The 26,265-nt window shown below is 34.0% G+C and overlaps 2 protein-coding genes across 2 annotated transcripts in view; one reads left to right on the top strand and one right to left on the bottom strand.

Annotated features, from left to right (window-relative positions):
* Positions 1–990: 990 nt before the first annotated feature.
* Positions 991–11,150, bottom strand: LOC145248205 (DNA repair protein XRCC2-like). Its single transcript, XM_080110067.1, has 2 exons — positions 11,000–11,150; positions 991–2,047 (listed from the first exon to the last, which is right to left on the bottom strand). Exons 1-2 carry the CDS (start codon positions 11,030–11,032, stop codon positions 1,121–1,123), a joined length of 960 nt encoding a protein of 319 aa, XP_079966193.1. The 5' UTR covers positions 11,033–11,150; the 3' UTR covers positions 991–1,120.
* A 2,116-nt stretch (positions 11,151–13,266) lies between these two features.
* Positions 13,267–26,265, top strand: part of LOC145248204 (E3 ubiquitin-protein ligase COP1-like) — a 105,958-nt gene continuing 92,959 nt past the window's right edge. Inside the window, exon 1 of the mRNA XM_080110066.1 lies at positions 13,267–13,549. The gene's annotated coding sequence lies outside the window, so the exon portion shown is untranslated. The remainder of the gene's footprint in view (positions 13,550–26,265) is intronic.

The following is a 26,265-nucleotide window of genomic DNA, read 5'->3' as shown; positions in this document are numbered from 1 at the left end:
TTTTTTTTTTTTAAAAACTTACTGTAGAGGTGGGATTTGGATTTTTTTTTTTTTAGGTGACTCCCAATATCTGAGGTAAGGGAATCGACAATCTTGGAAGGGATCAGTTTTTTACTTTTAAAAACAAACTTAAACCAGTTTTTTTTTTCAGTATAATATCTTTGAGGTGGGTAGTTGTTAATGGAAAATTTTGCAGAATTAATTATTTGGTATTTGTGCAGATTTTATACGAGACGTATCTTAGCGTCCGCTCGGTTTTGCTTGGAACATGACGTCAACTTCCAGATTTTTCCAAGTGTTGGTGCTTAACAAATCTTAACAACGGTACGAAACAACAAAACAGTGAAATAAATGGAAATCGTCGAAGTAAAGACAGAAAACTGCATTTTGGATTTCATTGAGAAATTGATGTCATATTTTTTTTTTTTTTTTTTTTTTAACAAACTTTGAATTTTTATCATTTGGATTTTTATTCATATTACTCTTCTCATTTTAGATATTATCCTCACAACATTTCAATGTAACCTCTGATCTGCTTTCAAGTATGTCTTATAAAACTATGGAAACTGTACAAAATTTAAAACTAAACCCTTTACTTACATGCACAAAGGGTTCACAATGGATAAAGGTGCTAAGTGATAATCCGTTCTAACTGACAGTCTTCTAGAGGTTGAATTGTTCAGGAGATACTAAAAATATAATTGTCATGGCTGATGGAAAGCAAACAATCTACTTCTAAGAGTTAAAAAAAAGGATTCCGTTTGAAATTCTATACAGATTCCAGAGTTTGACAAGACTCACCTGAAAAAGGTCGGAGATTACATTGACTGAAATATTCTGAGAATAACATAGAAAATGAGAACAGTCCAAATAATCCAAAGTATTAATTCTCATGTCAAAATTCCAAAACAAACTCCGAAAGTCAGCTTCTTTTTTTCAGATGACTTCTTTATAGAAATCCTTCGACTTGATGATTAGAAATTCAAGCAATACTTGAAGAAATCTTCTTTATTAACGAATAAATAAATATATGATTGTACATAATAGTAGTCAGAAATTTTTGTCAGAATCCATTTTTATTTCGGACCACTTTCCTACTCTGGTAGCATATAATGATGCTTTATAAAAATTCTACCCCATTTTCTGTAATTATAAAATCGACTGATTTACCCTGTGGCTGCTGGATCGTAAATTTTGGAGATGACAGTAACGTTGGCGAGGCACTACCTTTCAAAAATATGAATCGCTTTGTAATGAAATTTTCCCAAACGTTATCAAGATATTGAAAGTGTGGCTTTTTGTTTGTAGGTGGCACCGAACCGAACATATGGCCCTCCGTTTCCGTGGATGTTAACTTTGGTTTAAAGATTCCAGATTTGGTGGCAATGGTGACGATGCTGAAATTCTGGACAAACTTTTTCAAGATTTCCGTCACTCGACGGATATTCGCGCCTTGTTGGTTTATGATCTCATTACTAATGAATTTATCGATCCAAAAGAACGTTGATATAGAGTCGATAATCAGCAGAGAAAAAGCTGGATCGGTAACAAACTGGTTTTCTAGATAGCGTAGCGTGACAAATAGCTGTTGCCCGCTATTGCAGTAAACAACCTGTAGACGCTGCAGACATTCTTGCACGAGCATTTCCACGTCAGTCTCTAAGTGGTCGCCATTAACCAAACTCTCTTCTTTGTCAGACGAAGCAGCTGTAGAAGCGGAAGTCCCTTCTTGGTTGGAACTTTTACCATTCCGATTCGTTTCTGAGAGTAGCTTTCTGATTCTCTGTTCCATCATGAAAACTAGGCGCAGAATTGAAAATTTATAGTCAGTAGAAATGAAAATGACCACTGCTTCAGCCCCTTTTATGGGGATACCTTTCCAAGTCTTAGGTAAAATGCAAGAAGCAGTCAGATTTAAAAGCATCTCTGTCTTCCCACTTCCGTCTTCGCCAAAAAATTCGTACATCTCTCCAGGGTGTGGTCCATCTCCAAACAGATGAGGAGCAATTCCTAATAGGGGTACTCTTGAGCCAAGACGAGCTAAAAGCTGGAAGAAAAAACATGAATAAAAAAGGAAATAAGTAAAAATAAAAATAAAATAAAACAAAATCAAAATAAAATAACAAGAAATAAAATAAAAATAAAATAAAAATATAATAAAAAATAAAATAAAATAATAATAAAATAAAAATATAATAGAAAATAAAATAAAATAGAAATAAAATAATGAAAATATAAAATAAAATAACAACAAAATAAAAAATATAAAAATAAAAAATAAAATAAAATAAAAAAATAATGAAAATACTCTGGTCAACTATACAAATAAACGCAAAAGCTTTTTTTTTTTGTTTATCATTCTTATATTACAATGCCTCCGTTCAGTCTTGAAAGACAATGGATACTCCCTGTAAGGTTAGCTGCATGTGAACTTGTGAAGCAAGGATTGCACAAATGCCAACCACACCTCCTCTTAATCAGCACTGCTTGAGTCCAGTGGTAAGGAGGAATCCAGGACGACTAGAAACAATGCCGAGATAAGCAGAGAGCACATAAAGCACTTAAAATTCTGAAATGGTCACCCATTTTAGTACTGACCAGACTCAAGGCTGCTTAACTTTGCTGATCTAACGGGAACTGATGTGTCAACATGATTATGTCGTAGATTACTATCAAAACAGCCAACCATTATTTAAATCAATGATACAACATATTTTTTAATTCTGTATATGAATGGCTAATGGATGATGGATGAATCCATTAATCTGTTGGGGTCGTGGAGATGCTGTATTATTTTATGTCCACCTCTCTTTGGGTTTCACAGCACATACAGAACTCAGTATTACCAAAGAGTCACTCATCTATATATATAAAAGGCAAAATGTGTGTTAGTGTGTGCACATTTTGTGCATGTCCGGCAAAGGCTTGGGGGGGGGGGGGGGTTGTCGCTGTTTCTTCAAACTTTTTATATACTCGCTAGATTATAATATCTACGATTCATGAAACAAAGTTGTGTGTACCTTTTATTTGGACTACTTTTACATGCTAATTTCACAATATTTTTTACTCTCTGCGTATTTGTTTAGCTTTTCCTTAAATAAGCGAAACTGATCCGTAGCAAACAACTCTCCCCTGCACCCGTGCCAGGGACGTCTAGAAAGCTATGAGCTTTGATCAATGTGGTCAAACCCGTCATATCAGAAAATTCCTATTCATTTGGATACTCCCCTTTTCCCCCCAAATATCTTGAAGAAACAAACAAATATGCAGAAACTGGCTTGCAGCCATAGTTAAGTGCGTGATTTCATTCTCCTATGTTCGATCTCATTAAATTTACGCACCTATCACTTAACTTTTTAATCGTTTAATTTCAACTACCTCTCTGCCCTCGTAGCGTTGCGGTAAGTTATCAGGCTATTCGCCTCAAGCCTTCAGGTTCGAGCCTACCTGTCTACCAAAACATTTTTTTTCTTTTACACCTCCAAACACCTGGGGCAATGCCGGGCATCCCCGCTAGTCTATATATATAAAGGGCAAAATGTATGTTAGTGTGCATGTGTGTGTGTGTGTGTGTGCATTTTTTCTGCATGTATGTATATTTTTTTGCTGGCTTCTCGGTTAGCTCACTCCTTCTTAAAACTTTTTATATAATCATAATATCTACGAGTTATGACATGGGGGGGGGGGGTCGCATCTGTTTTTAATTTGCCCAACTTTTACGCGCTATTTCCAAGATTTTTTCTGATCGCCGCGCCTTCGTTATGCTTTTCAGTATAAAAAAAGCGAATGATGGAACGGGGGAAACAGAAACTGGCTTGCAGCGCAAATCGCGTTGACCTTAATAAGGTCAAACATTACGCGACTTAACTTTCTTGCACCTGTCAATTTCACTTTCTGAACCTTAAATTTAGACAGCTTTCACTTCTTCTCCCCTCGTGGCCAAAATGGTTTGTGCCTATCTTCCTCCTAAAACTTTTTTCTTCTTTTACACCTCCAAACACTCGGCCAACATATATTTTTTTTTTCTTTTAAATAGGATTGTTTTGATCTACCAGGGGCAACGCTGGGTACCCCCGCTAGTCTAATATATAAAAGGCAAAATGTGTGTGTGTGTGTATTTATATGTCTTGCAAAAACTTCTGACAGACGCGTCAGAACATGACAAAATTGATATTGTTTCAAAGATCGATGTCTTGGATGACAAATATCGAAAAATTGTATCGTTATCTGCAAAGAGAAGTCACTTTTTTTCGTAGACATTTTTGCAAGTCATTCACGCCGCATAAGACATTATTTCGAACGTCTGTGATGTCACAATTGTGGTTGGCGCATCGATAAGATTGTTTTTTTTTTCACTTCCTCTTCCTGATGCACGTTACAGGTTCGAGCCTACTCCTAATTTTTTTTCTTATTTTTTTGCGCTCGCACGGGTACTTGCTACTATTTTGAGTTGTTTGAATTCATTTTTTTTTTAGAGCGTTGGTTGCTCAACATACACCTTGACACACCTGGGCAACGCCGGGCTAGTTATAATATACAGCATAATCATGTTGACACACTGGTTCCCATTAGATCACTGAAGTTAAGCAATGTTGAGCCTGGTATTGTATATAGTACGGACAAAAAAACAGTATTTAAAGTCTAACTTGCACAAATATTTCTTAAATGGTTCATAATAAATTAATGTAAGAGATATTTTCACTGAAGACATATTGTTCAAGAACTTTTGGCAACCACAAACTTTCTTAATTCCTTTCTTCACTCTGACACAATCCTATAACCAATCATGGTTATTTATAAGAAGAACTCTGTTTTTCATTTTATTTTGTATCTGAATTATATTAAAGAAATTAGTAAGCCAAATAATGTGTGTTTTTTTTGTCTCCAAAATAAATTATTTATTTATCTTAAAGAACAAACAAGATTTTAACTTATTTACAAAAAAAAAAAAAAAAAAGTCAGAACTTGATGAAAACTTTTGAAAGTTGAAAACTTGTTTGTTCTTTAAAATAAAGTTATTTTGGAAATAAAAACACACCACCAACACCCACTGTTATTTGGCTTTCTAATTTCTATAATATAATTCAAATCTGAAACAATGTTTATACGTGCCAATACGTTTATTATTAACTCAAACTATTTGAGCAATTTTGGAATATGTTCTTTTTGTTTCATCATGGGTTTCAGGTTTCATCATACAGATTTTGTCTTCATTCTTGATTTGTTTTTTTTTTTAGGAATTTTTAAGAGGAATTTTGGACAAGAACCCAAAATATATATAAGTGATGGATTAATGTGGCTAAACTTATTAAAACTAAATCCGGTAAATATTTACCTGGTTTCCACCGTAACATTTTCCTTTAAAATGATGACTTTTATAGGTGTTCGAGTATGCTGAAAACGAATATCGCATTCAAATTTTCCTCAAATAAGTAGTTTTCCAGATATTAAGCAACGTCATTTCTTATGTTATGGCTGGTGGCCATTTTGGTGCTTGCGCATAGTTTCCTGGAGTTGCGTTTATCAGCACGAGCACTCACTTGTGCCTACCAAGATGGCCACCATCTTAAAAATATATTTACTACTTTTTATTTCTTATTTTCATTTCATAAAAAAAAAAACATACAGTTTCTCGTTTGTTTATTTCTTGTGTTTCCTTAGCAATGCCTTTCCGTTTTCTGATATTTGATTTTTGAGTCTGTTTCCCACAAATGCATGTTTATGGGTGGCTAGTACATTACCTGCTTTTGCCAGCAACGTTTGAGTTTGGTTTGCCTAACTAGAGTTGTATTTTGCAGCAAATAATGTTATGGAACGACAATTGCAAATGTTATTTAGTGCAATCCCTGCATCATTGACGCCAGTTACCAAATCTTTGATAACAGATGCTCCCATTAATTCAACTTATGGCACATCATCAAGCGAGAGGTTCTGCTCCGAACATTGATATCAGTGGAAAAACGCTTATGGGGGACTGTATACCCATTTGAATTGCTCTGTAGAATGAGAGAGCTGGCAGAAGATGTCCCAGCTGACAGTGCTTTTATAAAACAACTTCTTTTTTTTCAAATAAATGCAATTCTGGCACCCATGATGAAAAAAAAACAAAAAAACTGTTGACGTAGTAGTGTTGGCAGCGGATAAAATGATAAAGCTTACAAAGGGTCCTGCACTGTATCTATCCTTCAGTCATTCTGTGCTGTGTCTAGGGACACAACTCAAGAGGTCATCTTTTTGGCTAAACGCTATCAAGCAACTTACCAAAGAGGTGAGAAAATTCAGCATGGGGAGGCTACAATAGCCCAGACGTTGCTACAAAAGTTATTTGCCATCTCCGCACCACTGGTGAGACTCAAACAGGCCAGGACTGTTTTTATCACAGTCAGATGCAAAATGCCCTGTTTGTTTTCAGACCAGAGTAGCTAAGGCCTGGGGAGTCATGCACGAGCCATTCCTCATGGGATATATAGAACAACTGTGCCTCTTTTATTACTAACTTCCAATCCCAAGTATGTTGTTTGGTTGATACAGGAGCAGTTTGCAGTATCTGGCCACTATCGTCTTTCGTATTTTTTTTTGTTGATATTTTCATTACTGTGACATGACAATCCAGTAGATACCAATGGTTGAAATTCAATATTTCAATTTTCGAATTTCGTTACAATAACGAAGAAGAACTAAATTTGTATCATTTGGTGGATTCTTTGCACTATTGTTCTCATCTTGAATGTCATTTTCACAACGTTTCGGTTGATATAACCTCCGACCTTCTCCAAGTGTATCTTGTCAAACTTGGAAATTTGAATAGCCCTTTTTGAATTACCCTTTTCTCTTCCCTGCAACCTCTCTTCCACAGAAGAGACGTTGCAAGCCTATCTTTGTTTCATCGTTATTTCCATGGCAGGTGCTCGTCTGAACTCCAATCTCTGCCCCCCCCCCTCACCAATCTTTTACAAAAAACAACCGTCTAGCTGAATCCACTGCCAAAAACTTTCCCCACTCTTTATCTATGCCTAAATCAAAACGTAGATTCCATGGACAAAGCTTCTTTCTTAGAACTGCACGCATGTGGAACTCTGTTCCGTCTGCCTGCTTCCCTCCTGACTACAACTTGGATGTCTTCAAGTCCAACGTAAACAAATTCTTGATGAACTGCCCCTTTAAGTAGACACTTTAAATATCCACACTAACGTACTGTACTTACAATAACCCTTATCCCTGAGTGGCTTCCGGGCCTTGATAAGTGGTGACCACCTTGTAAAAAAAATAAAAATAGAGCTCTTTATTTACTTCAAGGAGGTAGCATGCTCTCGTTCCATCAGCCATGACTGGATAGAGATCCTAAATAATTCACAATTGTATTTTTCAATCGCCCACTCTGAGAATTGAACCTTCAACCTTCATGAGAATATCACTTTTACAATTGATTTTTCCAAGTACTCTAACTACTGCACCATGGGTCCTTGCAGACCCGACAATATACACCTGATGAAGGTTGGAGGTTACATCAACTGAAATGTTGTGAAAATGACAATCAAGATGAGAACAGTAGTTTAAAGAATTCAAATAATACAAATAACCAATCCTCATCTCCAAAATTCAGAAACGTAAGAATCAAATTAATATGAATTATCTCCCTTGAATTTAATGCTAAAGTTGTTGATGATCGCATATAAAAAGTTGGGATTTTGTCATGCATGATTAACAAGTGATTTCACTTCATGTGCCCTCACTTCCTCTCCATTTTTTTTTTCCTTTTTAAAGCAAGTGTATGCTGCATGGGGGGTGGGGAAGGGGACATTCAGGCAACTGTCTCGAGGGGTTCAATGCATATTAGTCTGATACGAGACCTTAGAAGAAGATCAAAGTCGCAACAAGGCAACCTGTTGCAACGTTACTCTTAGTTGTTGCTTCAAAAGCTTAACCTACTAGGGATTCACTATAAACAAGAAAAAAGGGTAGGTTTTACAATCCACCGAGATTCGAAAAACTGGTCAAAAATTCAAATATAACAAATAAATGTTATCGAAAGCAAGAGAAGTTACTCTTCTACCTATCGGAAAAGTTTTTAGTGTTTTTACTCACTTTAAAACATTTATTCGGTTCGAAAAACATATATTGTTGAGTGTTACGTGAGAACAAGAAAAATGGCCGCAAATTGACACCTGAATATATGAAGTCTTGAAAATTACTTAAAAATAAAACAAAATACTGTTAGAAACCTACCCAATATATGTCGCAGTAACACATATTGGGTGGGTTTAGGTACTCTTGCATAATTTGACCAGGATTCTCGAGAATTCCCGTCAAGCATTGGTTTAAGGCAAGCGTTGTAACAGACGCAGACCAATTTCCAAACAAACAAACCAGAAAAAAAAACAAAAAAAAAAAAACGAATAATCAAAAATAAAAACCTATTTTAAGGTGACTGAAAATATTTTTATTTATTTTTTTTTTGCAAATTATTTATCAACAAAATTTTTTTCTTCTTTTTTCTTCAAGAAAAGATGAATGTTTACTTTTTTGACTGTAAATTGTTTGGTATAAGTACAAATTTTTTTGTTTTCTTTTTCAAGATTTTTTGTTCAGTAAAGTCGGATACAACTGTTATCCTGGGCAGAACATACTTGTTTTTTATTAGAAGGAGGGTTTCAGCGTTGCGATTTGGTACAGTCACCAAAACAACACTCCTTGTCAGTGATGTCATAGCCGTTGAAGACCCACAGTGGTTTAAAGATTCTCCCTACGTTGTGTTCGCTTCGGTTGAAGAGAGACTCATCGATTTCAACTGTGTGCCCTGGGCCTTCAATCTGCCGGGGACTCCTCAGGAAATACTCCTGGCAAATTTCTCTCAGAAAGTTCTTCCAGTCTATATAAGTGTGCTCTGCAACAACATTCCCATCGCATGTTTTTCAAGGTAATCATTCCGAACACTCACAAACTTAATGATTTTTTTTATTATTGTGAGAATCTCCAACTTGGATTGCGCAAAAAACGGTCCTGTGCGCAAGAAGACCCATTGTCTGCACTGTTCATTTGTGCATCTCCAGGAGAAACATCCTTAACAAATGATCTTTGTTTTAGCAAGCATTTGTGTTTACAATTCTTGCACCTCATTTGTTTTGACAGCATTTTCTTCTAACAATATGAGATTATCTGCAAGGGTGTTTTCATTTCTTTTTCTAACATGCATAGATTTATTTCTGTGCCTGCCATTATCTTTTTGGCGAGTTTGAAACTAAATTTCTTTATTAGCTTTTTCTTTTTATTCACTTTCTTCCAATTTGAAAGTCGTCTGCTTTCATTTCAATAGTGCTTTTTCATTGGCTAATCAAAGGTCCAGCCAATGAATTAAAAAAATAATCACCCCCCCCACACCAACATCACCGAAAAAAATACTAAAAACATTACATAACAAAAACAAAAAAAAAAATAAATAAAAAGTCGATTTAGCATTTCAATATTTGAACAACGCTCGGTTTAAACAGATGATTGTCGGTCTCGTCCGATCCGTACTTGACAGGAATTTCCGAGAATCCGAGTCAAATTATGCAAATGTTGACATTTAGGAAGTCTCGATAAATGCTCAAAACTCAAAAATAAAAGATACTGGTAGAAACTCTTCTAATAAATATCACATTGATGGCTTTCTACTAGTAATTTGTTTAATTTGTGCGATATTTGAGCATAACTGGCGTATGTCAACATTTTTTCTTGTTTGAAATGTTGCACTTATAGCGGGAATTAAAAGTAAAGAAGGTACTTGTACAGTTTAGTCAAGACTTTAAAAACTGAAAATATCGAAAAAAGTTGAAATTGTATGTATCCGTTATGGGACGAAGTTCTCCAAAAACAAATTTCACTTAATTTCATCAAGTAATTTTTTTTTTTTTTTTTTTTACAGCGAAAAAAACAATTTGTTATGATAACGAGCAAAATGTTCGATTTTTAGGAAGAAAAGCTAGTATTAGAGATGGGGAGGCCCGGGAGGGGTGTCAGCGCTTTAACTGGAGTTATCTCCCTTTGTCATTTCTAAAATTCAAACAAATTTTTTTTTTTTTTTATTAATCCAAGATGGCCGCCTTCAACGCGCTCTCATAAAAACGTGTTTTTCCGCTGTAAAAAAACAAACAAAAAACTACTTGATGAAATTAAGTGAAATGTTTTTTCGGAGAACTTCGTTCTATAGCGCATACATACAATTTAAACTTTTTTCGATATTTTCATTTTTTAATGTCTTGACTAAACTGTACAAAGTACCGAAAACTAAAATACAGAAAAGTCTGTATGATGGACATACGAAGATGAAATTTTGCAAAAATTACGTAATTTGATCAAGTAGTGTTTTTTTTTTATTCAAGTAAATCAAATTTTATTGACTAAACGAGTTGTAGTGTTTCCGTCGGCCATCATGAAATACAATCAAATAAAAAAGGGGTGACAATTCAAATCGAAGTTGAGAGATCAAAAATAAGCCTGCAGTTTAGTAGTAAAATCGTAAATGTTGATTTTCTTTTAAATAAAACTACTTGATCAATTTACGTGGCACTTGTACAGTTTAAAAAATTGAAACATTAAAAAATGAAAACATCGAAAAAAAGTTATATTGTACGTATCCATTTTGAACTGAAGAAGATCTCCGAAAAAAAAAATTCACTTAATTTGATGGAACAGTTTTTTTTTTTTTTTTTTTTTTTACAGCGGAAAAACATGTTTTTATGACAACGCATTAAGGTAAACATTTTTTGAACACACCACGGGGAGATCACTCAATTTAAAGTGCCGACACTCCCTCCCCATCTTTAATACTAGCTTTTCTTCCACTAATCATAATTGGTGTATGTTCCTACTATGGTTTTATGAGACTGACATCAGTTTGTAGCGGCAGTAAACAATGATGCAACAATCCCATTTAAAATCATGAAAGCCAGTAGCCAATTATTACATTCATAATATTTAAAAAAAAAAAAAAAGGGGGAATAAATAAACAAATACAAACCTCGAAGCCTGTCTCTTGAGTTTTTGCCGCCATCAGAGTTTAAACCTACGCCGCTTATGTAATTACAAAATTACAATAAAAAAGTTTTATGGTAGGTTACTCTCCTATAATTAAAATAAAAGAAATATTTTGGAAAGAGTTTTAATTTTGTCAGCAAAATTTCCGGAGATATATCTATATTCATTTTTTTTTTTTTCTAAATAACTATTTTGACAGTTTAATAATCTATTTAGTGTATAAGCGCCCTTTTTGTAATACTTCTATACTTGTTTACATGGTTGCCAGAATGGCTTTTTAAGGCCAAATTTTACGAATTTGGCCTTTTTTGGAAGCTGTTTGGCCTTCAAAAGTTGTATTTGGCCTTTTTAGAAATTTAGCTTCAGTTTATATTGAAAACTGAGGTGTATTTTCAAGACAAAGTGTTCTACAAAAAAAAAAAAATAAATAAAAAAATTGAGAAACGTTGAAATCAGTGTGTCATTTTTGATTGAGACTAAGTTGATATATAAAGCCGAATCTTGCCAAAATTTGTTGATTTGAGTTTTTGTCCAATCAAGAGACGACGCCCAATACAACATTCATTGCCGCTGCTACTTCAAACAACATAATTAGTACAGCGAGAAATATGTTAGCATATTTTAATGCTTTTTGATGTACGCAACAATATTTTCGGTATAAATAAAACATTCATTTAGTGTGGATGTTTTTTTTTTTCAAATAATGAACATTGAAATAATTATTTGTTTCAACCGGTAATAAAAAATGTTGGACAATTTTTTTGTTTTGTTTTTAATTGTAAAAAGAAGCAATATGTGTCAATAACAACATTTTTAGAGATTTTAAAAGATTTTCACAAAAATCAAATTTATGCAAAATAAGCTACAAAACGTAATTGAATTTCAAGATTAAATTTCAATTTTTTGGTATTATTGTTACTGATCTTAGCTAAATCATACACACCCCTTCTAAAACTAAAGGTATGGTTTCTTTTATGTCTTTATGTAAGAATATTTTGAAAAAAATAATTGTGTTAAAAAATTTTTAGAATTTAGATTAAGGGATCATTTTCTGGTCAGATGGCGTTTGATTGACATCTAATCGTTTTAGTAAAATTTTAGATGTACAGTATTCTTTTTGGAGGGAAGATGGGCACCTAAATTTAAGGTTAATGATAGAATTAAAGGTGGGATTTTTGGGTGGGAAGGGGAGGACTGTTGCCATCAGAACTTAGGGTTCGTGGTAGGATTAATGGAGTTTTGTTACTCCCCACCTCCGATACAATTTCTCTTCTTTAGTTAAAAAAAAATATGGTTATATAATAGTCTAACGTTATTTGGATAGAGGATCGACTTGAAATAAATAATAAATTTACCTTAATTTATATGCAAAACTAATCTCCTACTGTAAATTCTGAAATAATTGGGTTTTTTTTTCCTAACATGTAATCAGCTAAAAAAGAAGAAGAGGAATCTTATATTGGGGGGGGGGGCATTGTACAAATTTATCAACAATTATTGAAATATAACATTTTCAAATTGTCTTTACGCTTAAAAAAATAATATGTAAATTGTAAAATAATATGTAAACTGTAGAATATATTATTAATGTTCCGTAGCACAAGTATATTTATTTAAAATAATTTTGATTTCCCTCAAAATTACGATTTCAACTTCACAGAGAACGTGTTTACTTCATCATTTCTAAAAAAAAAAAAGAAAAGAAAAAATACGAAACTAATAAAAATTAAAAAGACGCAATTTGAAATCTAACATTTTAAATATAGCCATTTTTCCTTATATACCATTAATAAAGAAAAATTTTCGGTTGGCTTTTTATGTTTTTAAAAGTGTGGCTTTAGTTTCACTATCATCCATCGGTGCGTTATGACAACAAGAAAATGACACATCGAACCACGAATGGTCTAATATATATAATCACCACAGATAGACTGTTTCGCAGTATCACAGTTCTTCAGTGTGGCTAGACCAAAAAAGATCAAACTAAAGTTCAGAAGCAAGTAATAATAAAATATAAAGAACCCGATGCCTAAATCTTTAAAAAATGTTTTGACTAGTTATAAAGCAAACTTTTGCAGTTAATAATAATATTATTGTAATGATTATCCGTTTTATGTCCCATAAAAAAAGGAGGAGAATTCGACTATCACAATTTTTGGAGAAACTAAGAAAAGCTTAACAGGTTCTTTTTTTTTTTTTGCCTTCTGAGTGCCATGACCTTGACATTGGGTCACGTTGGCAGCTTCACGCATGCGCAGTGCGAGTCATCATCAGAAAAAACAAAAAAATAAATCCAAGGGCTGGTAAACATAGAAGATTTCCGCTCAACAAATATGGTTCTTTCCGAGTCCATCCTCATTTTTTCCGTTGATCCAAGGACGGAGGAGTCGCAGTTTCTCGCACACTTCATTCCGAGATCCAACCACTTTATCCCTGTAAATCTCTAACTTCCATCCGAGGTGGATTTCTCGCACCAATTTTACCATTTTCTGCCGACAATTCGACACATACGCGCACGCACTGGCCTCCACAGGTAAAAATAACAAAAAAAAAAAAAAAATTAAGAAAAAAAAAGTTTTATTTTTAAAAATCTGTTTATTTAAAAATACCACTTCATCTCTTTTATTTGTATATTTATTCGATATTTAATCTCATTTGAAAAATGTCCATATATATATATATATATATATATATATATATATATATATATATATATATAAACACGAGTTTTTTGTTTTTTTTTTCTTCCCCGTCTTATAAATGTGGAATGTGGATATATATGTACGTATATTTTTAATTAGAAACTTACTATATTATTAATTGATTAGTCTTTTTAATACATATCATTTTATTTAATACATGAAGTTACGCAATTCCTTCAAACATCGCTAACATATCGTATATATAAATATAAACCGTCTTGCATCTTAACAAAATTACTTAACAGACAACTTTTGAAATATAAAATTGAAGTAATAGTCCTTACGTACTTTTGAACGTAATGTGATTAACGTGATATTTGTTTATATAACGTTTACATAAAACAATAATTCTCCCGTTATATTATGTTAACTTCAACATATTGCAATAAATATTTACTTCAAACCTAATTAAATTAAGATTGTGTGTTTTGATAGTACTACCAAACTCTACTTCTGTATTGAGCACTGCTGCTGGAGTTAAGTAAACATATTGGTACTCCTCCTGCACTTATTGATCCGTGCTGAAATAACGTTATTATTAAAAAAAAAAAAGCCATTCTTAACATGGAGGGGAGGGTATTTTAAAAAACATATAATAAAACTTTAATTAAACTTGGAAATACGATTTTAAAAAAAATAGCGCGGATCAGTAAGTGCACTTGCACTAGCACCAAATTTATATATGGTAAGAGAAAGTATCGTGCTGAAATAATATTTAGAAACCCGTTCTTAATCTGGGGTGGGTGTTTTGTAACTAATCTGTACTTTCACCTAACAATTTAAGAAACGAGATACCGTAGAACTTTAATTAAACTTGAAAATACTATTTAAAAAAGAATTAGTATGGTACCTTTTCTGCACAAACAGAAACACCATATGAAACTAATAATATTTAGTTATGTTATAAAGATGGTGGTACTACTTCTACAGAATAGAGTACCGAAATATTTTTGGTACTTACGTATTTTTAGTACCGTGCTGAAATAACGTTATTTCGAAAGCCATTCTTAACATGGGAAGGTGTGTTTTGTAACTATTCTGTGCTTTGCTTCGACCCCTTAACAATAATAATAAAAAGATATCGTGAAACTTGAATTCAACCTGAAAAAAAAAACTTAAAATAGCGCGGTACCAAAAATACATAAGCACTTATTTATTTTTTTTTTTTTATAACCTAAGTTAACCCTAAGTTAGGTTAAGTTCGACAAAAGTCGATTTGGTTGGTTCCAATTTTGTATAAGCACCATAAAAATGTGCTTAATATATTTCTGTATGTATATACTTTTTTTACACTTCTATTTGTTTCAGCATTTACCTCAGCAGTGCTCTTTACACAGGTAGAGCCGCTGTAGGAGGTGCTAGTGCACTTACTGATCGGTCCGCGCTATTTTTTAAATCCTATTTCCAAGTAAAGTTTTTTTTTTATTCAATTGTAAGGTTAAAGTATAAAATAAGTACAAAACGCTCTTCCCTCCCCATGTTAAGAATGGCCTTTTAAATAATAACGTTATTTCAGCACGGAGCAATAAGTCCACTGGACTAGTACCAATTAGGAATAGGAGTTTACGCAAACATTTGTTTCATTTCACCGAAAGGGATTCGTCAGGTCAATTGATGTTTCATTCCAATGAGCAGCCTGACTAATTTCTTCGCTGAAATAAAACATTTCTGTGTAAGTCACTTGTCATGCTTTTCTTTTTCTATATAAACTTTCGAAAAGTTAAGGTACCTTCTAATATAAATTAAACTAAAAATAATTGTAGATGACATTTTCTTTTATGCATTGTTATGCCTTTTTGAAAACTTTTTTTTATTTGAAATGGTTATTGGTTAACATAAAAGAATATTTCCAATTTTTTATAAAACCATTTTTTTTTTTTTTTTTTTTTTAGAGATATAAGAATTTTTTTTCTGTGGTTTGATTACAAATTATTTAAAAATTGTCATGCAACGAATTACAGAAACTTAGATTATTTATGTAAGAACTTAAAAGATAAATACTTTGGTATTTTTTATTTATTTTTTTTGTAGAATTACTTCCGTCTTCAAATGTTTATTTTAGTTTATTTTTTTAACGCAATTTTAACAAGGGGGGGGGGAGAATAAATAAACAGTTGATTTCATTTCTAGACGGGAGTGATTCTATAAAAGAAAACTAAAAAATGACTAATATTGACATTAAAAATAACCCGGAAAACGATTGATGGTGCCCGGTGCCGTAAACCCCCCCCCCCCCAAAAAAAAATCTCCAGTAATTATGGAATGTAGATTAAGTTTTATTCAAGAATTTTTATTTGTTTACGAAACCTGTGTTTTTTTTTATTTGCTTTTAATAATTAGTGTTTTAAAAATGAGTTTTGAATAAAAATGACAACATTGTATCCCCCAAAGCACGTTTTAACATTATTAACGTGATATTTGTTTATGCAATAAATTACGAATATAAATTTTATTTTTATTTTTTTTTATATATGAGGATTGAAAATTTGGGTGCTTATGCACTTATTGTACCGCGGACCGCGCTATTTTTTAAAAAATAGTATGTTAAAGTTTTACGATATTTTTCTATTTTATTAGGTGAAAATAACAATACTTACAAATCACTCCCCCCTCTCCATGTTAAGAATGGCTTTCTAAATGTTATTTCAGTATGGTATAATAAGTGCCAAAATTTGTTGTTCACAACGTTTCGGCGTTTTTAATGCGTTATTTTGAATTCGGTTTGGGAGCGGTCTGGCGTCCGGGTTTCAAATCTCTGATGTGCTTGCTGTGTCTAGCCACATTGAGTCATGAAACGACGCAACAGCTGTCTGTTCGTAGTAAAACATATACTTCTGGTAAGTGAGCTCTGCACAGAAACGTTAGTTTTGGTACGTATGTAAAATACGGACCGTGCTAATTTTTGGATAGGATTTTAAAGTTAAATTCCGTTTTTACGATACCTTTTTGTTTATTAAATCGTTAGGTGAAAGTACACAATAGTTAAAAAAAAAAAAAAAAAAGTTCCCGCCTCCCCATGTAAGAATAGGTTTCTAAATAAGTTTTATTTCAGCACGGTTCGCTCTGCATAAGTACCTTGAGTTTTTTTGTTTTTTTTTCTTGGTATTACCGAGGAATTTTTTCATTCTAACAACAGGTTTTACCCTATCTTTATTTTTTAAAAAAAATAAATAGATAAAAATACGCTTTAAAATGTTAAAACAAACCAAAAAAAAATATCCAGATAAGTAAAATAAAAGTAACAGCTTGCTTGCCTTTGGTAACATTTATTTGTTTAGATTTATTTTTTTCACCTCTTTTCTTTTAAATATGGCTGCCATTAGAAAACAACCAAAACGCTATATATGTCTATTCAATATATGCAAAAAGACAACAAAATAAAAACAAAACAATTTATATAGACCATTCACAGAAACATTTCCATATTTCTAATGACAAGTATTATCCCAACACTAATATCCAGCAGGATTCCTGGCCTGGAGCATGATTCTTGTCTATGGGGAAACCCTAGAAGAGGTCGATCACTTCAAATACTTGGGCTCAATCTTTGTTGTCACGGGTCAGGAGTATGATGACATTGATGTTCAAATCTACAATGCTTAGCATGCTTTGTCACCTACAAACTCCGTCTGTGGTTTTGTATTGAGATCACAATAGGCACAAAAGTCCAGATTCATCAGATGCTTGTTCAGTCAAACCTTCTCCATGACTGCGAGACCTGGCTAATCAGAGCTGTGGATCTCAAAAGGTTAACAGTGTTTGACTTTTACAACTCCTTTAAAAAGGACTTTGGCCATGCTGACTGCTGCAATACGGGAGAGTTTATCCCTGAAACAATACCTCCAAAACCACTCCAAGGTCTGCAATGATGCCCAGGAAGTCGGCTGATATTGAATCTACCCCCTGATTCACACGTCTACGATGTTTGCCGTTAGTCCTGGGGCTGGCTACCCAGAACTATTTTTGCCATTGCAGACTGCCATGCATGGTCTGAGTTTATTTGGGATGCTGAGTGGTCTATGGGAGGAGCTGGCTCAACCTATCCAGGATGAATGCTGTTACCTTGGGATACTAATTTAGTTTGTTTATTGCAAATGTACAACTTGTATAAGTTGATATATTTTGTTCCTTCTCCGTCCTCAAACAAGACATGTTGCCACTGAAGCATAAGGGACTACTGTGATAGGGGCCATATTTATAAGGAAGGTGTGGGTGTAGAGGTGTTCACATTACATTTAACTTTCCGCTTGTTGGTACACTTGGGAAAACAAAAAGCAGGAAGGGATATACAAAGGCAAGTGTTCCAAGGGTAGAAGCTATTAGAGTAGAAAATGATCTGGCATCTAGGAACCTCTACAGTGAAGGGGCGGGATTTTGCTGCTAGTTGGGGTATTTACATTGAAGTACAAGTTCAATAAATTCATCAAAGCACATTCCATGGAAGTATTTGTAAAACAAACACAATAATGCAACAGGGGCTGGAGCTTAGCAGCAGACTTTGCAGCGGCTTGTATGTACTTATTCCACTTTATCTGGGAATACCAGGCTGAGGAGTTGAAACCTTGCATTCTTGAAAAGGAGTACTATCTGCCATGACAATCATCGATTGGAAAGGTTTCTTATAGCTGGAGCTTTGTCTTGATAACATTCAGTTTGACCATTCATTTTTAGGTTCATTCAATTACAGACTATTTTCCAATGATTCAGCCATTGCCTGGGATGTGTGAGCATTTGATTTGCCCGATTGATGGGATGTCATCATCAAATACACCCATTTCAGACACAATTGTGTTGGAGAGATCATATAAAAAAAACCCTCATAAATAATATAAATCCATCTCCCCACATCTGGCCTGGTGCATCCACCACTAGTCTCTCGCTCTCGAAGTCTCCAACCTCTGTCCCATCGCCCTAATGTTGCATCTATGTGCCCATTTTACAAGTACTTTAATAGAATGTGCTCTGATGAATTCATAGGACTTGTAGTCCCTTGACGTACATACTCTCGACTAACCTGACAAGCAGCAAAATTCCATACCTTCATTGTTGAGGTCTGTAGGTGACGGAAAGCCTTCTACTCCTCGGTCTGCTAGACTTTGAAATTCCGTCCCTGCTTCTCTGACTGTACTAACATGCAAAAGTTTAAATGAAATGTGAAGACACATTTTACTGCTCAACTCCCCATAGTTCAATGTTAGACACAATCCCAAATAGTTGCCTCTTGTGTTCCAAGTAGCAATATGCCTTATTTGTGGTGGAAAAGAGATAAAACCTATAGGTTTAAGTATACACCCACATTGAGCTATTGAAAATGACCTAGATCTTTCTTTTAGCTAAGAAAGATCTGATTGTAAGTATCTGTCCAATAATAGTATGCAAGTTGATTTTCCTGAAAATACATTGATGTTCGACCTTGTTTAAAAGCATTGAGGATATTTAGCACTACCGCCCTAGCTTAAACCTGCCTCATCCAGTGTGTGTGGTATATGTTCAGAGATGACTGTTAGGATACCTACAGGTAAACAGGTGGTTTACATTGATACTGAGAAAAGTTAAGTATTTTCAAGATGCCAAACTATTACTAGGTTGATCAATAATTCAAAGATGTTAGCAAAGAGTGAGGGAGACTTATGGGGTGATGTTGGACAACTAAGAAATGTGTTGGAATATTATGTGGGGTATCAAAGTTTTAACTATGGATTTAACTGCTTATGTGCAGAATGTGAAGGACATTGTGGACATTAGCATGGCTGAGTTACAAAGAACAGTGTCAATGGCGACGATTCGTGAAGAGTACCACAGCTAGTCAGTAATTACCAATCCGGCAAAGTGAGTACATAAGGAAGCCTCATAATGTCATAAATAAGCCACATATGGCTGTGAACAGAAGTGCCAGGATAATAAATTGTTACTGTCCCCCCTCCCCCAAGTCCATTAACACCTAATTTTGTGTAATAATACAAAAAAAAAGATTGAAGCTAGGGCACCTGCATGAACTGGAATAGATACATTGAGAGCATTGCCAAGGCTGCTGCAAAGAAGGTGGGCTCTCTCTACCGTGCTAGAAAACTACTTACACCTGAAAGTATCCCGTACCTCTATGAGGCCACCATTCACCCATGTATGGAGTAGTTATCACATTTGGGCTGGTGCATCTGCTACTTGTCTCTCATTTCTGGACAGGGTTCAAAAGAGTCGCCAACCTGATAGGTCCTGAACTGTCATCTAGGCTTCAGCCTCTGTTCCATTGACGAAATGTTGCATCCCTCTGCCTGTTCTACAAGTACTTTAATGGTGAGTGCTCTGAACTACAAGCACTTGTACACCCTAGACATGAATACTCGGACAAACCCGACAAGCAGCTAAATCCCACCCCTTCACAGTAGAGATCCCTAGGTGTAAGAAGCCCTTCTACTCCAATAGTTTCTTCCCCAGAAATGCTAGACTTTGGAACTTCCTTCCGGGATTCTGCTTTCCCAGCTGTACTGACATGCAGAAGTTCAAGTGTAATGTGAACAGACATCTTGCTACTCATCTTTCTTCATTATACTCCTGCAACTTATGTCCCCGATAGTAGTCCCTTACTTCAAAGTGGCACTGTGCGTTATTTGGGGTGAAAATTGAATTTAAAAAAAAACAAACAAATTAGGCCTAACAGGATCATTAAAAGTCAATTTTACCAATAAGTTCAAGCATGATAATTCGAGTTGATAATTTTGAATTAAAGCAATTTAGTTATTCTTTTGTAGTTTTCATTTCGATATTTCATGTGTATGATGAAATTTGCTATAATTTGATATTTTAAAGTTTTTCTTTTTACAAAAACATGGTTTTAATAAAAAAAATGTTAGTCCTATTTAAAAAAAAATTAAATTAAATCCAAAATTCAATTTGATTTGTAAACAAGCAAGACATTTTAATCTTGGTGGGGGCAGGGAGAGAGGAAGAATCACTATATTTCTGACCCTTCAAAATTTGAAAGCACTTAAACTCTTGAATAGGAAAATTACTTCTATTTTAATTTTTTTTTTAAATCCTTGAAACTTTTGAAAACTTTTTACATCCAATGATTTTCTAGATTATTACCTTAAAAACTAGTTCTAGTTTTATAATTTCGTTCAATTAATAATCTAATAAAACTATACATGAATAATTAAATTTAACTTTAAAAAATCTTGTTTTTTTAAAAAAAAAAAAAATGACCTTTTCATTATTCAACGTCGTATTTACTTTAAGGTTTATTTTTAATCCTGACATTAAAAAATTGACTTCCAAACTAACCTATTTCTGGCCAGGTTTTTATTTATCCTTCTTTCTCTCAAGTCCATTTTTATAACTTCTTTCCCTGTGAATTGACTACTAAACCCAAATTTTTATATTCTTTCATTGTGGCTATACCATTCAAGTCTCCTGTTCTGCACATATCTCTCTATACTGTCCAGTTTAAAAAAAATCTTGAGCTCATCAGATCCAGTTCTGTCATTAAAACCATTATTTTATTTTATTTTTAATGGAAATCACTTCAAATAAGGCATAAAGCCCACTTGATGTAAGGAGCTAAAAAAAAAAAATAATAATTCGAAGTAGTGAAGCAGATTGCTGAAACAATCTTTCACTTGGTGCTTGAATCACCGTGAAAGATTTTTATGGAATGTTGAAATGACCTGCCCCACTAAAGGTCAAAGACTTGCAAACAATAAATGTTAGATGAAATAGACTCTCACTCAGAAAGCAGCAATTCTCCCCTTTTTGTCAAAAACATCACTCATGGAATGTAAGGACTAAGGAACAAAATACGAGACTGCCAAAAGTAAACTCAAGATCCACTTTCTATTGCTCATCCATTGTATAATAATCTCGTTTCTCTTCATGCAACTCATGTCCTCAACCTTCACTGGTCAGTTTTCAATTCTATATACATCACCACACTATGTAGATATGCCGAATAGACATTTTCCATGATTGTCATTCGTAACACTCTGTTGGCTTGTAATGGTTTAAATTCTCTGAACTTACCTTTGTCCACTCCTAACTTTTGCAATCTCAACTAACATTTGCTCCTTCCTATGTTTCAAATATTAAAAGAAATTAATCTGTTGATAAAAGAAAAAGAAAAAAAAGCATATTTTTCAAATTTAATCTAAATTCCTCTATTAAATTACATATCTTGACCGATTTGATGTTTGTGTAGATTCTTAAAAAATTTTACTTAAAAAGTATGAATCTTTGATCCTTTTTTTTTTTTCTTAGAATAGTGATGCCGCACAAAAATACTGTTTTTCTTTGGTTAAGAAATGAACCATACTTTGCATCGATAACACTTAAGATATTGAAGGTCTTTAATACAAGTAGTTTTGCTGTGTTTGAAAGCACATGAAAATATAACACAATATTTTTATTGTCAGTTATGAATGGTAGGGTTTTAGGATGGAGATGAGTGAATTTAACAGGTTGATTTTATTTTCTTAGGGGTCCAAATCTTCACCTAATCGCTGATATCCTTTTCAAGTTTATATTATATAACCATTTTTGATCACCAGAAACACCCACTTGAACGGCATTGTCATTGTAGGCACACCCCAAAGATGTTTTGTTTGGCCATTGTCTTTTGCTTTGACTTAATTACAGCTTTTTCCTTCATGACCCTTCAAACATTTAACATTAACGCGTCTTTTTTACAATTGATTATTTCTTCCCATGCATGTACCGGGTGTTGGATTCATTATTTTTATTCAAATGACCTTTTTGTACATCCACTGATTATTTTGTTTCTTGCGTATTGTTGCCAACTGCACCTCCTGTCAGTATGATTTCTCTGTACACGCTGCCTGAATATTTAACAAATCATTTACTCCAAAAGCTTGCCAGCTATGAAAATCTGTCAATGTCGTTGCAATTATCAAATCTAGTGTTTTTGACATGTATTTATACTCTGACCAAACTACACCACCAGCATCACAGAAGCTTTTCTGAAAAGTAGACTATGGTGGTTTGGGCACATACTTCAACTCCATCGATGAATTCATCTGCAGATTTGTAACTCCAATCTCACCCATAAGCTAAAGAAAGTGCAGAGGCGGCCAACTGAAAATTTTACTTGGGAACAGTGAAGACAGGTATGAAGCCGGTGTTTGATACTCATGTTTTTCGTGTTTGTTGTTAAAATCAGATTGCTGATTGGGAGAGGTGAACTGCTTTTTCACAGGATGTAGTAAACTTGTTTGGAGCCGCCTCAACCTCCCACCCCGGGTGGATACAGTTACAGTTAACCATCCAAACCTTTCTTTATGATGGTCTATAAAAGTAGTTGTTGATGGTTAAATGTTTGAAGCACAGGGTATCAACACTGGTGTGTCTTAAGAATCCATCCTGTTCCTGATTTTCATCAATTATATTCCAATTTATATTCTGAGATCATTCTTCGATATCTATCCAAACGACACAATTTATGACGCCATTTATGACGGCGATGAAAATCTTGCTGATTCTCTTTCAATTTGGGATACGTTGTGCATCGGGGGGGAGGGGGAACAAAGGTTTATTACCTTTTAACATCAAACCTCTTCCTTTCCCACAAACGCTTGTGTCCTCATTTTTATTTTTTTTACTTGCATTGAAATGAATGTCTCTCTTCTTGGGGAGGTCTCCTGCTTTAATAAGCTCATGGGACTGTTTTTGCTCCAGACCTAAAATAGAAGATACTCCACAGATTTGTTGCCCAGGTTACTGATAAAATAATTGGGTCATTCCATCATGTAAGAAAGTACTGGATTCCTGACATGATCTACCTGTACATGAGTTGGATACATCAGAGTACAGCTTTCACATTTGACGAGTTGCCTCATGGTGCCTTCTCTCTTGCCTTGACAGATTACAAAATTATTGTACCTCAAGGATCTCTTTTGGCTCAACTCTGATCTTTTATCAAAGCATTTGATCTTTCAATTCATATTTTGACATCATTTGTTGGTATTTACACAAATGACACAATTGTCTATAGCAGCACATCAAAGAGCGTTGATAATCAAGATCTTTCCGGTTTTCTTTCTTCCGACCTGGAGCAATGGAGAAAAAAGTGCCTTGTTACTGTTAAAACCTAAAACCAAGCTGCTCTCCTTTTACTACAAATGTTCAAATTCTTGTTTTGCCTTGAAATGGAAATGAGTAACTATCACCTTGAGGAAGCCTCTTTATTTGAGGAGCTCCTACGTCTGACTTTCATTCAATCTGAAATGGAAGTCTTTATATCAAACCTGTTAAGGTTGCTATAATAATGGTGGGATCATTCTACTGCTCCAGAAAGTACTTGACTCCTGACACAACCCTCTACCCGTATAAAAATCTGATACACCCAAAGATGAAGCACTATTGTCACATTTGGAATGGTGTAGCTAAGAGCATTCTTTCTTGTTTCGACAGTGTACAGGTCTATCTTTGCAACTTAATGGGGGAGGATATCTTCTCTTCCCTAGAGTGTCTTTTTTACAGAAGAGATATTACTAGTTTTTTTTTTTTTACTCTATTATTTCTATGGTATCTCCTCAACAGATCCTACAACCTCTGGTTCTCCATTGTAAAACGTTTGCAGCAGGTGTCTACCTGTCTACTTACTGACATTGCAAAAAACTTTCCATTTTTCCTCTGCATACCTAAACCAAATAGAACTATGCAGAGTTTCTTTTCAAGAATCTCTCAGTTGTGGAATGTAATACCATAAAACTACTTCCCTGCTGGCTACAACATGGTCATCTTCAAATCCAAATACTTATTGAGTTATATATATATAAACAAACTAGTATTGTATTGCGACGAACAGCTAAAGACCTGGATCAAGATGATCAAACAAGATGCCGAGCTGATCCTGGACTCTCACACCTATATGGTCTACATTGCTGGTACCGTGAATGGCTCGCACTCATGGCTCCAGCAGCATAGGATCGTTGGGCACGGTTGGCCTCTATTCGAGATGTGGTCAACTCAACAAGTGGAGCTGACTCATCTGATCCACGGTACTATCCAAACCAAGTACAAATATGTAACTAGCAAGAAAATCTTGAACATAATTAGATGTTACCTTAGATTTAATTTTTATGGAAATTGCTCCAGACAAAGCATGAAGCCATTTACTAAAAAAAAAAACCTAAAAAAAAAAAAAAAAATACTGCTTCAAGATCAAAAACTTGACAATGATAAATGTTAGATGGAATAGATTCGGACCTAGAAAACAATTCTTCCCTTTTTGTCAGAAACATTGCTCATGGAATGTAATAACATCTGTATTTTTATATATATATATATATATATATATATATATGCAGTTTCATTGATATCACATCAAGTCTTCATGTTCATACTGCTCAGAAGATTCCAGCTTTAACATGATCGTAGGACTCCAATCGACCAAACAAAATGTAACGCTTTTCATCTAAGATGTGTGAAGATAAATGCTTTAAAAATGAAAATTCTCTGTAGAATTCCTCTTCTCCAAGAAAGGCATAATTCTTCTTAATGGGGAAAACCCTAGAGAAGGTCTTTGGCTCTGTTCGTTGCCACAGGTCAGGGATACAATGACATTGACATCCAAAGTCGCCTTCAACCTCTTCTGTGGTCTCGACCTAAAATCACAATAGGCACAAAAGTCTGGATTTATCAAGCACTTGTTCAGATTATGTTTCTCTGCAGCTGTAGAAATCAACGAGAATTACTGTTTGAAAACCCATTTGTTAAGGTTTCTATAATTCTTTAATTTCTATAATTTTCAAGTAAAAATAAATTAAAACATTTTTTTTTTTATGGGTGTTAAGTGTGAATGCTGACTGAATAATATTATTTCAATTTGCTTGATCAAAATGAAATATACTTCTAATATGCTAGTTAGTATAATTTTAAATATGCGTATCCATCTCCAAAGTAGGATTTCATAAGCAGACAGGAACTAAAACTTATATATATTAGCTAAAAAAATACATCCATTATGATATTTATGTAAATAGTTTTGGATATTCAAATGTGATTTTTGGAACCTTTAAATTGGCAGAAAAGGAATTTCTGGCTCTTGTTTTATAGATGAAAATTAAGGATTATTCTTCATTTTTTTCGAAGTCAATCACCAAAGTGTGTGTGTGTGTGTGTGTGTGAAGATGGTACAAAAATAGCTTTTCTGATATTCGTTTTGCTATGAAATTTGATTCTCTTTTCTATTTCACTTTCCTCATGACTTGTACTGTATGAAGTTATATGAAAAAGTATTGCACCATCATTAAAAAAAACGCAATGTTATCACCAGTAGACTACAGTTGTTGCGAAGATTTAGAGATCATAATTAAGGCACATAATAACAAAATACTAAATGAAAACAATGTAAACAACAACAAAATAAACAATAAAAAAAGTAGACACAATGACAGAAATAAAACCAACACTAGCAGAAATAATAATAATAATGATAATAATAACAAACCAACCCCGGACAAGAACAACCATACCATAAATAAAAATACTAATAACGAACAAGATAAATGCAATTGTAGACACCGCACACTTTGCC

The sequence above is a fragment of the Euprymna scolopes genome, chromosome 26 (genome assembly GCF_053919585.1).
Source record: "Euprymna scolopes isolate OS-2025 chromosome 26, ASM5391958v1, whole genome shotgun sequence".
Lineage (NCBI taxonomy): Eukaryota > Metazoa > Mollusca > Cephalopoda > Sepiida > Sepiolidae > Euprymna > Euprymna scolopes.
The sequence above is the reverse complement of the archived record's forward strand: the minus strand, read 5'-3'. Positions and strand labels throughout refer to the sequence as shown.